The sequence below is a fragment of the Lepisosteus platostomus genome, chromosome 8 (assembly GCF_059453375.1).
Source record: "Lepisosteus platostomus isolate fLepPlt1 chromosome 8, fLepPlt1.hap1, whole genome shotgun sequence".
Classification (NCBI taxonomy): Eukaryota; Metazoa; Chordata; class Actinopteri; order Semionotiformes; family Lepisosteidae; genus Lepisosteus; species Lepisosteus platostomus.
This window is the reverse complement of record NC_142618.1, coordinates 3,167,076-3,179,561: the sequence shown is the minus strand read 5'-3', so window position 1 is coordinate 3,179,561 and position 12,486 is coordinate 3,167,076. Positions and strand designations below refer to the sequence as shown.

At 45.6% G+C, this 12,486-nt stretch overlaps 1 protein-coding gene across 2 annotated transcripts in view; it reads left to right on the top strand.

Moving 5' to 3' along the window:
• LOC148655511 (guanine nucleotide-binding protein G(olf) subunit alpha) overlaps positions 1–12,486 on the top strand; it is a 132,901-nt gene that overhangs the window by 118,355 nt on the left and 2,060 nt on the right. For both annotated transcript variants that reach the window (XM_088642059.1, XM_088642060.1), the window contains exons 6-11: positions 4,760–4,814; positions 6,691–6,764; positions 8,047–8,105; positions 9,458–9,578; positions 9,846–9,976; positions 10,786–10,853. In XM_088642059.1, coding sequence (XP_088498185.1) covers positions 4,760–4,814; positions 6,691–6,764; positions 8,047–8,105; positions 9,458–9,578; positions 9,846–9,976; positions 10,786–10,853 — 508 coding nt within the window. The remainder of the gene's footprint in view (positions 1–4,759; positions 4,815–6,690; positions 6,765–8,046; positions 8,106–9,457; positions 9,579–9,845; positions 9,977–10,785; positions 10,854–12,486) is intronic.

Here is a 12,486-nt window from a genome sequence, read left to right as displayed (position 1 = left end):
ACTTTCCTCCAACTACACTGTCTGAAGTGCGATTCACAGAAAACATGTTCATGGCTGTACAGTAAAGTATTGGTCATGGAAGAGCTCCAGCTGTGGTGTTGTGCCCATGGCTTCTTTTTTTTTAATAAAGAACTTTGTTTGCTGTTCCAAGTTCACTCTGTCTGCAGTCCTTCCCAGCCCCTGACTTTCAGTTTAGCAATCCCCCACACATAACATCCCTCATCATCCAGAAAAGTCACATGGGAAAGTTTGTTCTTGGACAGGAACTTCTTGGTATTTGCTCCTTGTTAATGTAACTTGGCCGATAGCTTTATTGAAATAACTACATTTAACTCGCAACACTGAAGCGCAGTTTTGTAGATCTTCATCTGAGATTGCAGTTTTGGACTAGAACAGCAGCTGAAGTATCACAAAATGTCCTGTAGCTTTCTCAGCATTCACATTTCTCACCGCCTTGTCCTGGCTACTTCCTGTGGACTTGCTGCATTGCTGTAATTTGCATTTGTGAAACGTCTTGAACTCGGCTCAACTCAATCCTTAGCTTCCCCACTTGTGACTGTCTCTCTCCAGACACTGGGCAGGTTTCAGAACACCTTGAGTTTCGGTACGAACCTTATTTTAGACATCACTCTTAAGTTATAATAGCCTCATTAAGTTGTACTTATAACGTTTTTGTTTGCCACTTGTAACTTTAAGCTTTTTTTTTCACACACCTTACAGGTTGCAAATTTAAAAAAATAGCTATTTTTTAGGCCATTTAAGCTCTTCTTTTTTCTTCTTTTTTAAGCTCTTCCTTTTTTTGTGCTGTCACTTGAAAAGTTTTCGTGTCGGGATGCAAGAGCAGGTGACGAATCTGTAATGGCAGAAACAGTGACGTCTGATCAATTCAAGAAGTGGTGGACCTGTTTAGCAGAGCGTAACGTTTCGTATATGACAAAGAGGAAAAAGAATTTTAAAACCTTGATTTTGTTTCTGAGAAATCTTAGCCAGTCTAATTGCAGAAACGAGGAAGGTTCTGCTTTCCTGAGCCGTTCAGCGTTGTAGAAGACCGTAGCGGGGGTTATGGAAGATGTGTGCTGTCCACGACCGTGGCAGAGATTATCCCACACAGTGCCCGTGTCCAGGAGGCTAGACGAGCCGGCCACGTGTGGACAGAGACTGTTCCCCCCGGCGGCAGAGAGGAGCTCCTCTGGGATCTCCGAGTTCATCATCTGAAGAAAGAGAAGAGTGTTGTCCGGGTGAGAGGACGATCGAAGGATGTGCGGTCTTCAGCAAGTTTCAGGAATCGGCTGACGCTGGAATCGAGTGATCCAAGCTGGGTAAAACGCGGCGTCATAAGCAGCGCTTCTCAACTGGTTAAAAAAGGCCTGATGGACTTCACCACAGCCTCACCGACAAAACTCTACACACGTGTGCTTACTGTTTCCTTTACCCATGGCTCTGTTGACACCAGCACCTCTCCTGCTGATGCACACTACATTATAGTGTCTGCTGTTCATAACACAGTTTTGAGAAGATCAGGTTCATCCCAACGCCTCTAGGGAAGCAGTTATTATTTTACCTATCAGTCCCCAGGTGAAACACGATCTCTTCCCTGCCTAGCAGATACAGCAGTCTTCTTCCCTATTTCTGGACTGGCCCAGCTTCCTCAACTGTGCAGGCTGTGTCAGCGCCCAGGCTGCTGGCCTCTGGGACAATTCAGGGGGCAGAAGAAAAGCTCTGGAACAAAACAAACTGTTCAGCTTCACGTATCCTTGACTGATGTGGTGTCAGCTCAGCAGGGCATATGGTCGACCGGCAGTGTTACAAAGTAACGGCTGCCTGAATTTGCCAGTCTGAGGTTTTTCTGATTAGCTCAGCGCTAATGGTGCTGATAAGCTAAGCAGCTCGAGACCAGGCAGGCTCTGTGTGCTTCCGCGCCAGCTTCTGGAGTTCAGCTTACTTTACAACACCTCCAGATAGCAGGGGCTCGGACTTCGGAACAACAAACTGTCATCTCATTTTAAAACAGAACAAGCTCACCAAGTGCAGATCCCAGACATGAATCAGCCTGGAATACCTTCTATATAGACCTGTTTAGTTTAATGGGCTGGCAGCCGGCCACAGGTCCACATCACTTTCTCATAGTGGCCTTCCTCGCCAAGATCAGTCAGACCCTGAAAGGTGGGGAGGTAAAGGAGCACCAGACGCCGGGCTGGCTGGAACATTTTTATGGCCAGATTAATACAATGCATCATGCTCGTGTTGCTGGTTTTTCAGTGAAGCCGTGCCTAACGTCCAGTGGGTAGGATTCCCAGGCCGAGATAATGAAATGCGAGCCAACCGCGCCGGAACCACACTGCTGAACTGTCCCCAACAACGCAGAGTGGAGAAATAAACCGTGTGCAATACAGACAGCTAGAATTCAGGAGCAGCCTAGTCCAGCCGGGAGATGATGAGAAGCACTTCTTATGTAATTGCTTAGCTGGGGCTCAGTAATATTCATTGTGCTTGCCTGCCCTCTGCTGGTGTGATGTTACAAAGCATTTAATAATGCCAGAGAACCAACATTATGGAATAATAATAACAATCACTTATGTAGCGCTTTTCTGGACACTCCACTCAGAGCTCTTTACAGGTCATGGGGATCCCCTCCACCACCACCAGTGTGCAGACCCACCTGGATGATGCGACGGCAGCCATAGTGCGCCAGAACGCTCCCCACACACCAGCTCTCAGTGGGGAGGAGAGCAGAGTGATGAAGCCAGTTCAGAGATGGGGGTTATTAGGAGGCCATGATTGGTAAGAGCCAATGGGAAATCTGGCCAGGACGCCGGGGTAACGCCCCTATTCTTTTCGAGAAACGCCCTGGGATTTTAAGTGACCACAGAGAGTCAAGACCTCACTTTTATGTCTCATCAGAAGGATGGCGCCTGTTTACAGTATAGTGTCCCCATCACTATACTGGGGCATTAGGACCCACACAGACTGCAGGGTGAGTGCCCCCTGCTGGTCTCACTAACTACTCTTCCGATTAAAATGTAATTTCCCACGTACCTGCGAGTAGCTGCTGTTTCTCGATGCAGCCCACGGTCTCTTGGACTCCAGGCTCTCGTCCTGTTCTCGCTCAGGACATGGGTGAGCGGCGCACAGCCCCTGATCCTTGTGGAGAGCTGGAGTGCTGGCAGGCAGCGTGGCCCGCGTGCTGCAAGAAGAGAGGAAGGACGCGCCGCGCGCTGCACCCGGAGGGCGTGTGGGGCGTGAGGAAGGGCCGGCTTTCTGTGCGTAGAAGCACACACAAGCCGCGCAAGGTGGTGGTGGAAGTACCATGGTCCGCATTCGCTGCGTCTACATCTCGCCACATGACGACCCAGCTGAAGAGCGCAGAACTGTGCTGCTTGTGAGAGGAGGCCCGAGCTGCCCTCCACTGCGCCCCAGACCCGAGGCCGGAGTCTTCTGCCGGTTTTCTGCGCACCTCAGTCCTGCTGTTTGCCGATATGCTTGCGAACGGTGGCGCATTTACTCTCCCAGGCTGCTGACCGAGACGTACTGGCACTGCTGTTCACCAGCATACAGGCGTGTGTAGGTTATCGCAGTGTACGACAGTCTGGAGAGGGGCATTCTAAAATAATGATGGTCAGTAACAACAAAAGGCTGTTTCACACGCAGTGACTGGATTGTATTAGGGAGGTATGTCACTGTAAAATAAACGCAGTCCAGGACACTTTGGATTCATAATATAGAGTGCTATAAAACCAATGTTTCTGTGTGTTGTTTAAAACTTGAGCTGTATTTTCTACAGGTGACTAGTGTTTTGTAGGTTACAATGGTTAATGTTTCACAGGATGTAGTGGTTAGAGTTTTCAGAATAATTTTAACTCTCCTGTGAGGAGTTGCTCTGTTTCATATAGGCTATCGACTGTAAAATACAGAGTTTCTGGGCAGCGTATCCTGCTTAAAAGATTTGTAAACCTGCTGTTCCATTTTTATAAAGTCCTAACATATATATTCAAAGCCAGAACTTTATCTCCACTGCTGTATATGTAGCTAGAACTGCAGTTTGTTTCAAACACCTCTCAGGTGCCCCATGTCTTAGGAAATGTTTGGACCCCTGTGTTCTTTAGGCAAAGCTATAATCGGAGTGTTACTAATTATGCTCAAGTGATGTTATCAAGCAGAAATAAATCTGATATGTTGATGTGATGTACTTTGTTTAAGAACCTGCTTTATGCTGGGGTTAAAAATTTCAAGTTTGAGGAGAGTCTTAAACGTTGATGAGCAATGGAAACATCGATCACGGTCCGCATCATAAAGAAGCGTTTTTTTGCTGTTGTTGTTTTTACTGCATTATCATTATTTGAGAGTTAGCCGACTCTTTCCATGTCTTTGAAATATATACTGTATTGGCCTCAAGGACAGTTGCTGGAGAATGCTGTGATTGTGATGGACCTCAGCGATCATGGGCTTTTTTTAAGGTTCATTTAACAGATTTCCTGTACAAGCTCTTTGTTCTCTGTATTTTGTTCCTGAAACTATTCTGAAAGTTTTTAAATAAATTAATAATTTATATGAATGAAGAGCAAGTGTGTGAAGATTCTCTGTGTTCAGGATGAACGCTATTTCAGAGAATTGTCCTGCTCTTTTAGTAGTTCATGGGTGCAAGAGAGAGGAAGTCCTCTTGCTTTCTGAATTCATAAGCTCCTCAGACACATCTTGTGCTTATATGACTGTCATTGAAAGATTTGTTTTAAAAATGTCTTATTTTCTTTGCCTTTTGCAGCTTTTTGGACAGAATTGACTCAGTAAGACAGAATGACTACACACCAACAGATCAGGTAACTAATAAAACTAAATAAAAATGTTTTTTTTACATGTGTGTATATCTCTACTGAGAGGCCATAAAATACTATGAGGTCCTCTTAATTATGCAGCAAACCCTTGGGACTTTTTTTGTTGCCAATGTGAGTTTAAAATAAGTGTCTGGGGAATATTTTGCTGTATGCAATATTTTGTGAAGTGCATTTAAAACAGAACAGGAGGCCTTTCTGTTACACCAAGGGTGGTGGGAGACTGGAACAGGCCGTCCAGTCATGCTGTTGATACGGGTTACCTGGCTTCTTTAACTTAATAGCTGGATGAGATCCTGGGATCAATTAGCTACTGAAAGAATAAGCGAGATGGGCTGAATGGCCTCCTCTCATTGGGAACTGCAGTTATGAGAGCGATGCTATGTAGCAGCATTGCCAACAGGTATACAGGAGTCACAGTAATAGAAAAGGCTTGTGGACCTGTCAGTAGGTTGAAAGATGCCATAAGCCATGTGCGTTGTACACATCCCAGCCATGTAAACACAGTGCATTAATAAGAACCTAGTGCATCATGCACAGAGTGTTAATGAGGTCCTCATTCATCTGCAATGTTCCACAACTGTCAGTCATGGAGATGAGCCTGGGATCAGGAATGCCTGGATGTCACTGGAGTCTTAATGTCCACTGCCAGCTGTTTTACATCCGATGGTCTTGCTGTAAGGACAAGCAGCAGTTCTTTTGATTTGATTATCCTTGTCCTGGTAGCCCATGTCACCGAAACAAGACAGGACTGGAACATTTCTAGTCATTTTCTGTAGGCTAGAGAGTTTATTGCTAATGATTGAGCTAGGACTTGAAACAGGCCAGTTAACGACAAAGCCATTCACAGATGTTGGCATGCTGTGCCTTGTGGTGGCATAGGCTTTATTATGGGCAAATCTTTAATATCACTATCGCCTGGCATATAAATGTTGGCCACCCAACGGAGGATCAGAGGATGAGTGGAGGTGTAGGGTTGTTAGTGCTCATTTTCAGTGTCCTGTTCAGTAGTCTGACCACTGTTACGGCAGCCTTGATACACAGATCGGTTTCTTACCCCCACAGAGTCAGGGATAATAATAATAATACTTGATTTAACCAGATTCTCATTTACAATGGCAGACTGGCCTAGAAACTTGGTCCAGTGCTACACAGAAGGCAAAACCAAGAAAGAGAGAGAAAGGCACTCAGAACAAAAAACGCAGGCGTTCCTTCGGACACACTATGTTCAAGTGTTGGGTTGACCATCACGATCTCTGAAATTGAACCCAGCTGAACGCCTGCAGGAAGAGTTATCTTTCCAGGCCTGCAGCATCATTGACCATCCGTCCTGAAAGCACCTGGGAGACGTCTGTCAGGGCACAACGTTGTCACGTGTGTTACTAGGCATCAGTGGCCTCTGCGTGTGTTCATGGCGTCTGCTAACCTCACAGCCAGCAGGGGGCAGTGTGGGGGGTGTGGTTATTTCCTCAGCTGATTGCATTGGTTTACTCAATTTCTACCCTGTGAGCCTTCATCAAGCCATGAAAGAACTTCTCTTCCAGAATGGAGTTTTTATTGGATCACAGTATGACAATGTAAATACTGCCTAATAACAGATACTGTTCTGTTTCCTCAAAATGAGCCTGTTCTCTGCTGAAAGATTTTTTCAGTAGAAGGTATTTCAATTTCTTATAAAAGAGAGTCTTCATTTTGATATTTAATGACTTCAGTAATCTTAGTATATTACAAATCACTAATTGCAATCTAATTTGATAGTAACTTCAAAAATGAATGTTCGGTCTGTGTTTTTCTTTTCATTACATTTTAAGAAAAGCTTTTCAAGCTTCTGATCTTTTTCTAATTTTTTTTTCCTGTACTCTAGGACTTGCTTCGATGCAGAGTTTTGACATCAGGGATTTTTGAAACACGATTTCAAGTAGACAAAGTTAATTTCCAGTAAGTACATTGGTTTTGTCAGAATGTTTTCACAAGAGATTGTTGGAGTCTAATGACCTGTACAGAGGCGCATTAATCATCTGACTTGATCTTATTAGTGTTTGCAACACTATGTTCATGTCACTTCAGATTGTTAGAAGCAGTCTTACTGGCTTTTCAGTTCAGCTTAACAACCAAAAGAGGCTTTATGTATCCTGAAACGTCACTAGAAGTGTTTTAGTCTGCAGGAAGTAGATTTATCATCAGGTTACACTGCTGTGTGGGTGGTATTTGTTTTTGTGTTGTAGCACAGCCTGACCCATGCATGTGGTTTCCCCTGTTCTTAGCCATAGATACCATGTGCCTGGAGCAAAACATTTCAGTCGCTTAGTGCTAAATCCATCTTGGTTTTTTCTCTGTTTAATAGATTGGCTGCTTTTAATACATTTTATTTGTAGGTTTAAAAATTCAGTGACTAAAAGACCATAGTAGTTAGGTGTTCTTGCCTTTGTACTATGACTGCAGGAGAGAAAAGTTCTTTGTCTTTTGAACTTTCCCGATGTGGTTCGACAGACTTTTTGCCTCTGTGACCAGCTAGCTCCACCTGCAGTGCCTGGTGACTATGATTGAGGATCACTGCAGAGGAGCTGTAACCACACAGTTTCTCCACTAGGGGGAGCCAAAAGCCTTTCTGCTCATAGCAATTTAAGGAAAACAGGAAGCCAAGCTGTTCCTCCCTACAGTACACTTTTGAGACTTTTGTGTTCCTTCTTATAGATCCTTTATAGAGCCCTCGCTTAAAATTATGGTGTTTTAAATTGATCATGCTTCAGATGCTTCCAGAAATTATAATTACAATATAATTTCAAATTAACAGAGCAGCAATATCTTTAATGAAATGGTGAGGTGAATTGAAAAATAATAATAAACATTTAAATTGTTTAAATGCCTTTATCACCCATACATTCTTTGGGGGAGATTTTTAAATAAATTCTGTACATTTCTGTGATATTATTTTGTTATTTGTATTTAGCAATTGTCTTATTTCTGTGTTCATTGTGGTATATTATGATGATGATGATGATTGGATTGCAATTACTATACAGAGGTTTGAGAAGACAAAGCCTTTATCTATTCAGAGTTATCTAACTAGGCATTAAATGTTTTGTTTCGTGCAGAATTAAAGTACAACGCTCCTAATAATATACGTACAAAAGCCGCACATACAGAAACTGTACTGTACATACAGTGTCCTATTGATCGCCAGCACTGCTGTAATTCCCTGCCTGTTCTTTCTTCACAGCATGTTTGATGTGGGCGGTCAAAGAGATGAAAGGAGAAAATGGATACAGTGCTTTAACGGTGAGTTGGGGAAGTCTGATCCGGTCAGGACAAGTGTGGGTGTGCTGCCTTCAAGCGTGTTCCACTCCAGACTCTTCATACTCTTTCTTCCCGGGTGTGCTGATACTGTATAGATTACCAGATGAGTTTTCTGTATGGGTACGTGTTTTGGCACATGCAGTATATAGGTGCATCAACATTAATAACACTAGCTCCACCTTTGTAGAGGCTTAATGCTGCACTAATGACTGTGTTTACTCCTTTTGTACTGGCAGCGCCTGATGGCCTTGCACTGGTGCTGAGCCACAGTTTCCTCCCTAGCGCAGGCTCTCTCTTTAATAATAATAATAATTGCTTACACTTATATAGCGCTTTTCTGGACACTCCACTCAAAGCGCTTTACAGGTAATGGGGACTCCCCTCCACCACCACCAATGTGCAGCCCCACCTGGATGATGCAACAGCAGCCATAGTGCGCCAGAACGCTCCCCACACACCAGCTATCGGTGGGGAGGAGAGCAGAGTAATGTAGCCAATTCATAGAGGGGGATTATTAGGAGGCCATGATTGGTAAGGGCCAATGGGAAATTTGGCCAGGACGCGGGGGTTACACCCCTACTCTTTTCGAGAAGCACCCTGGGATTTTTAATGACCACATGGAGTCAGGACCTCGGTTTTACGTCTCATCCGAAGGACGGCACCTGTTTACAGTATAGTGTCCCCGTCACTATACTGGGGCATTAGGACCCACATGAGCTGCAGGGTGAGGGGCCCCTGCTGGCCCCACTAACACCTCTTCCAGCAGCAGCCTTAGTTTTTCCCAGGAGTCTCCTATCCAGGTACTGACCAGGCTCACACCTGCTGAGCTCCAGTGGGCTGCCAGTTGTGAGTTGCAGGGTGATATGGCTGCTTCTTAAGGATTGGTGTCCTTCCTCCGTATTCAGGTGCCTGAAAGTGGGCGTGGGGGCTCTGACAGCACCTTCGCACCGGCTTTCCATGACAGCCATCGGCATGCTTGTTAGTCTAAGGGACCGGTCTCATCCCTTTACTCTTCAGCGCAGGTGGAAGAAAGGGCAAAGGGCCACAGCTGCCGGCTTGTCCTCCCAGAGCAGAGGTCTGTTAGGGTCAGTCTGACACCTCTGTGTAGTGAAGTGTGAGGTCCTCTCGAGCTCACACACCACCTCTCAAACAGTCTTCAGATATGAGCCCAAAAGGGAAAGCTCAGGAGCCTGTTTAGAAGGAATTCTGCTAAGTCATTTCAAAGTATCCCTTTTTAAAAAAAAAAAAAACTTGCAGTTGAAATATCAAATGAACAAATTTGTGTATCCTCAGAATCCAAAAGTAAGTTATAGTGTGTGCGTCGTTCCTTCTAGATGTCACGGCTATTATCTTCGTTGTGGCCAGCAGCAGCTACAACATGGTAATAAGGGAAGACAACAACACGAACAGGCTACGAGAGGCGCTGGATCTTTTCAGAAGTATCTGGAACAACAGGTGAGGCATCCCTTGTGCGCCTGCGTGCCGGTGGGCAGGTAGACCGGGGGCCCTGAGGCCCCCAGCGGTGGTGTGGGTGACGTCATCGGGGGGTCGGACCTCCTGCTTCAGCAGGCCGCCAAGGGCCGCGCCGCGACATTACCGCCGTGTCTCCTGCTGCCTCGCGCGGGTCTCGGAACAGGTTCGCGATTACACCTTGGAGGTTCGTTTGTAAGCGGTCGGTCGTGCAAGAGAGCAGACCTGAGCCTTCCCTCTCTCTTTCCCTAGGTGGTTACGGACCATTTCAGTCATCTTGTTCCTGAATAAACAAGACATGCTTGCTGAGAAGGTATTAGCAGGGAAGTCCAAAATTGAAGACTACTTTCCTGAATACACGCGTTACACCATACCAAATGAAGGTAATGTTCTGTAAAGTCTTGGTCATAAGAAAGTGGTCGGCCCTTTTGACTATATCGAGTGAAATTTGAAATATAGCAGCTGGTGCTCTTTTAAGTAGTCCGGACCCACCACTAAATTTCACATACAGAAAAAAGACAAATTCTGTAGTCAGGTACTGCAGAACGTTGGTGACCATCTTTCCAGTCCTTGTCCTCAAGTTTTCCGATCTTAAAAATGTTCGTTCCACAGCTGTGACCACTGTCAGAAGATATATGAACTGAGGCATTTGGAAACTACAAGCACGCCACTGTCTTTTTAAAATGCTCTGCTGTGACTGTAAGCACAGGCAGTGTGGTCATTTGATTAGGGAGTAGATAGGAATTTATAGCAAGGATGCATAGGTGGGAATCTTTAATGAAGATCGGAGGTGTAAGTAAAAGACAATTCAGTCCTCACCTCCCACAGTCTGAGCAGCAGGCGGTCACCGTTATCTACTGGCAGAATCTGGGAATTATATATGTGAAATTGGACTTCATTGTTGTTATAATGAACTGTAAAATGTGCTTTTAGTGATAAGAATGCTATGATATTGACATATTTTTACAAACATTGTGTCCCTAATACTAATTACTGAAATTGTACATGTTTTGACAGTTTAGTAGTTTTCTTTATGTGAATGAAATATGTAGTTTAAAAAATCTGAACACCTGTGATTCAGAATGGTCATTGGTCACAGCACAGCAGTTTATACTGCTGAGTTACAACAGAAAAATATAAGTCGCTCCTTAAAATGTGTTGGATTTTGAGCATTCATCTCCTCTTCAAACAGCAACCCCCGAGCCTGGTGAAGACCCCAGAGTGACAAGGGCAAAGTTTTTCATCCGGGATGAGTTCCTTGTAAGTCCATCTCGACTTATTTACTATAGACCAGATAGTTCTTAGTCCCAGAGTTGAGAACCATTCTCATTAACATTTCAGTTGGTGTTGTGGTTATGTATCGGCCAAACTACCAAGCTGGAGACAATGTGAATATTAGACACGATGCCGAAATTTATTTTATCTCAATAGCATGGACAGTGCTCTCTGTGCTTCCAGAGAAAAAAAAAGCAAATTTGTTTGACAGGTTGGCAGTGTTGCTGTGTCCCTGTGAAAATATTATGCGCAGTACCAGAAAATAAACCTTTTTGTCCGAACTGCTCCGTTTAGACTGAAAACCCTTCAGAAGCACAACGCTCGTTGCAGCCTGTATTTCTTAGTAACACTGATACTGACCTGAGTCTGATAGCGCATGGCGGTGCAGGTTCGATTCCAGCCGGGGGGAACTGGGCGCCTCTTCTGTGTCGGCGTTTCCTCCAAGGCCTCCGGCCACCAGCCGCCCCCCAGAGAAGCTCTCGCTGGGTTATAACTGGCATCTGGGAGCGAGTGGTGGGTTCTCCCGGCTCGGGCTCGTCCCAGCCCCGACCAGAACTGCTCCTCGGGGTCACGCCCGGCTGAGCGTTCCTCGCTGCCTTCCGGTTACCCTTTGAGACCAGCTTGACCGCCCGCGCGCTAGTGCCAGGGTGGCCTTTCCACAGAGGCGCCGGCTTGAATCGCAGTGTTGCGACTCCCGGGGGTAGAGACCGGGAATGTTGTGTTGCTGGCAGGAATCCCGCAAGGGGGTGTTTGTCCAGGCATTCAAGATTCATCCATCCCCCATCCCTGGGGTCCAGGCGACACCCTCGGTCATCTCCACTCTAGTCAGCTGAATGTTGGGACACCGTAACTGTTGCTATCCTAGACAGTGGCCCTGTATTGTTAGCTTTGCAACTCGGCGTTATGGGGCTGAGTAACTGTAGCGCATGCATCGTCACCCTGAGTGCTAGCATGGGCTGATTCTGGTTTGTCATCCCACGGTTAGAGCACAGCGGTCAAGACGGTGCTTGAAGCAGGAGAGGTTTGCCAGAGTCCGTGTCGGCGCGTTACGGGGGGCCTGGGGCGTTTCGTGCCAGGTTTAGGGGTCATCTTGTTGGTGGTGGTAATCTCGCTTCTGTAGGACTGTCAGCCACGTGTTGAAACGTCTGCTCCAGCAACACCGTCGTCAGCTGTGGCGCTTGATCTTTCGGGACTAGTAATGCTCGTCCCCACGCTGTCGGGGTCATCCAAGACTTTGTGTTTCTGTCTGGGCTTCAATACATACTGACCCACTATACCTCTGCATCTTAACCAATTTGAATGCCTGTGTGTCAGATTCTAACACAGCTGATCTGGCAGTCGCTTTACAGGTTGAAAGCAAAAAACATTCCTGTGGTCTGTGTGCTAATTTTGTGCCATGCCATTACTGTAGATGTGTACAAGCTAATGACAGCCTCACCAACTATTGATCACTTTGAAGGCAGCATGTGATCCCTTATTATACAGCTTTTGAATGCACTTCTCAGAAATGTGGTGACAAATCAGATGTCTCGGCAACAATTTACAGAATAAACCTAAACCTCTCCTGTTTTCCTTGAATCGGGGGGTTGTGTTTCTGAAGTGTTTCAGCGTTAAATGT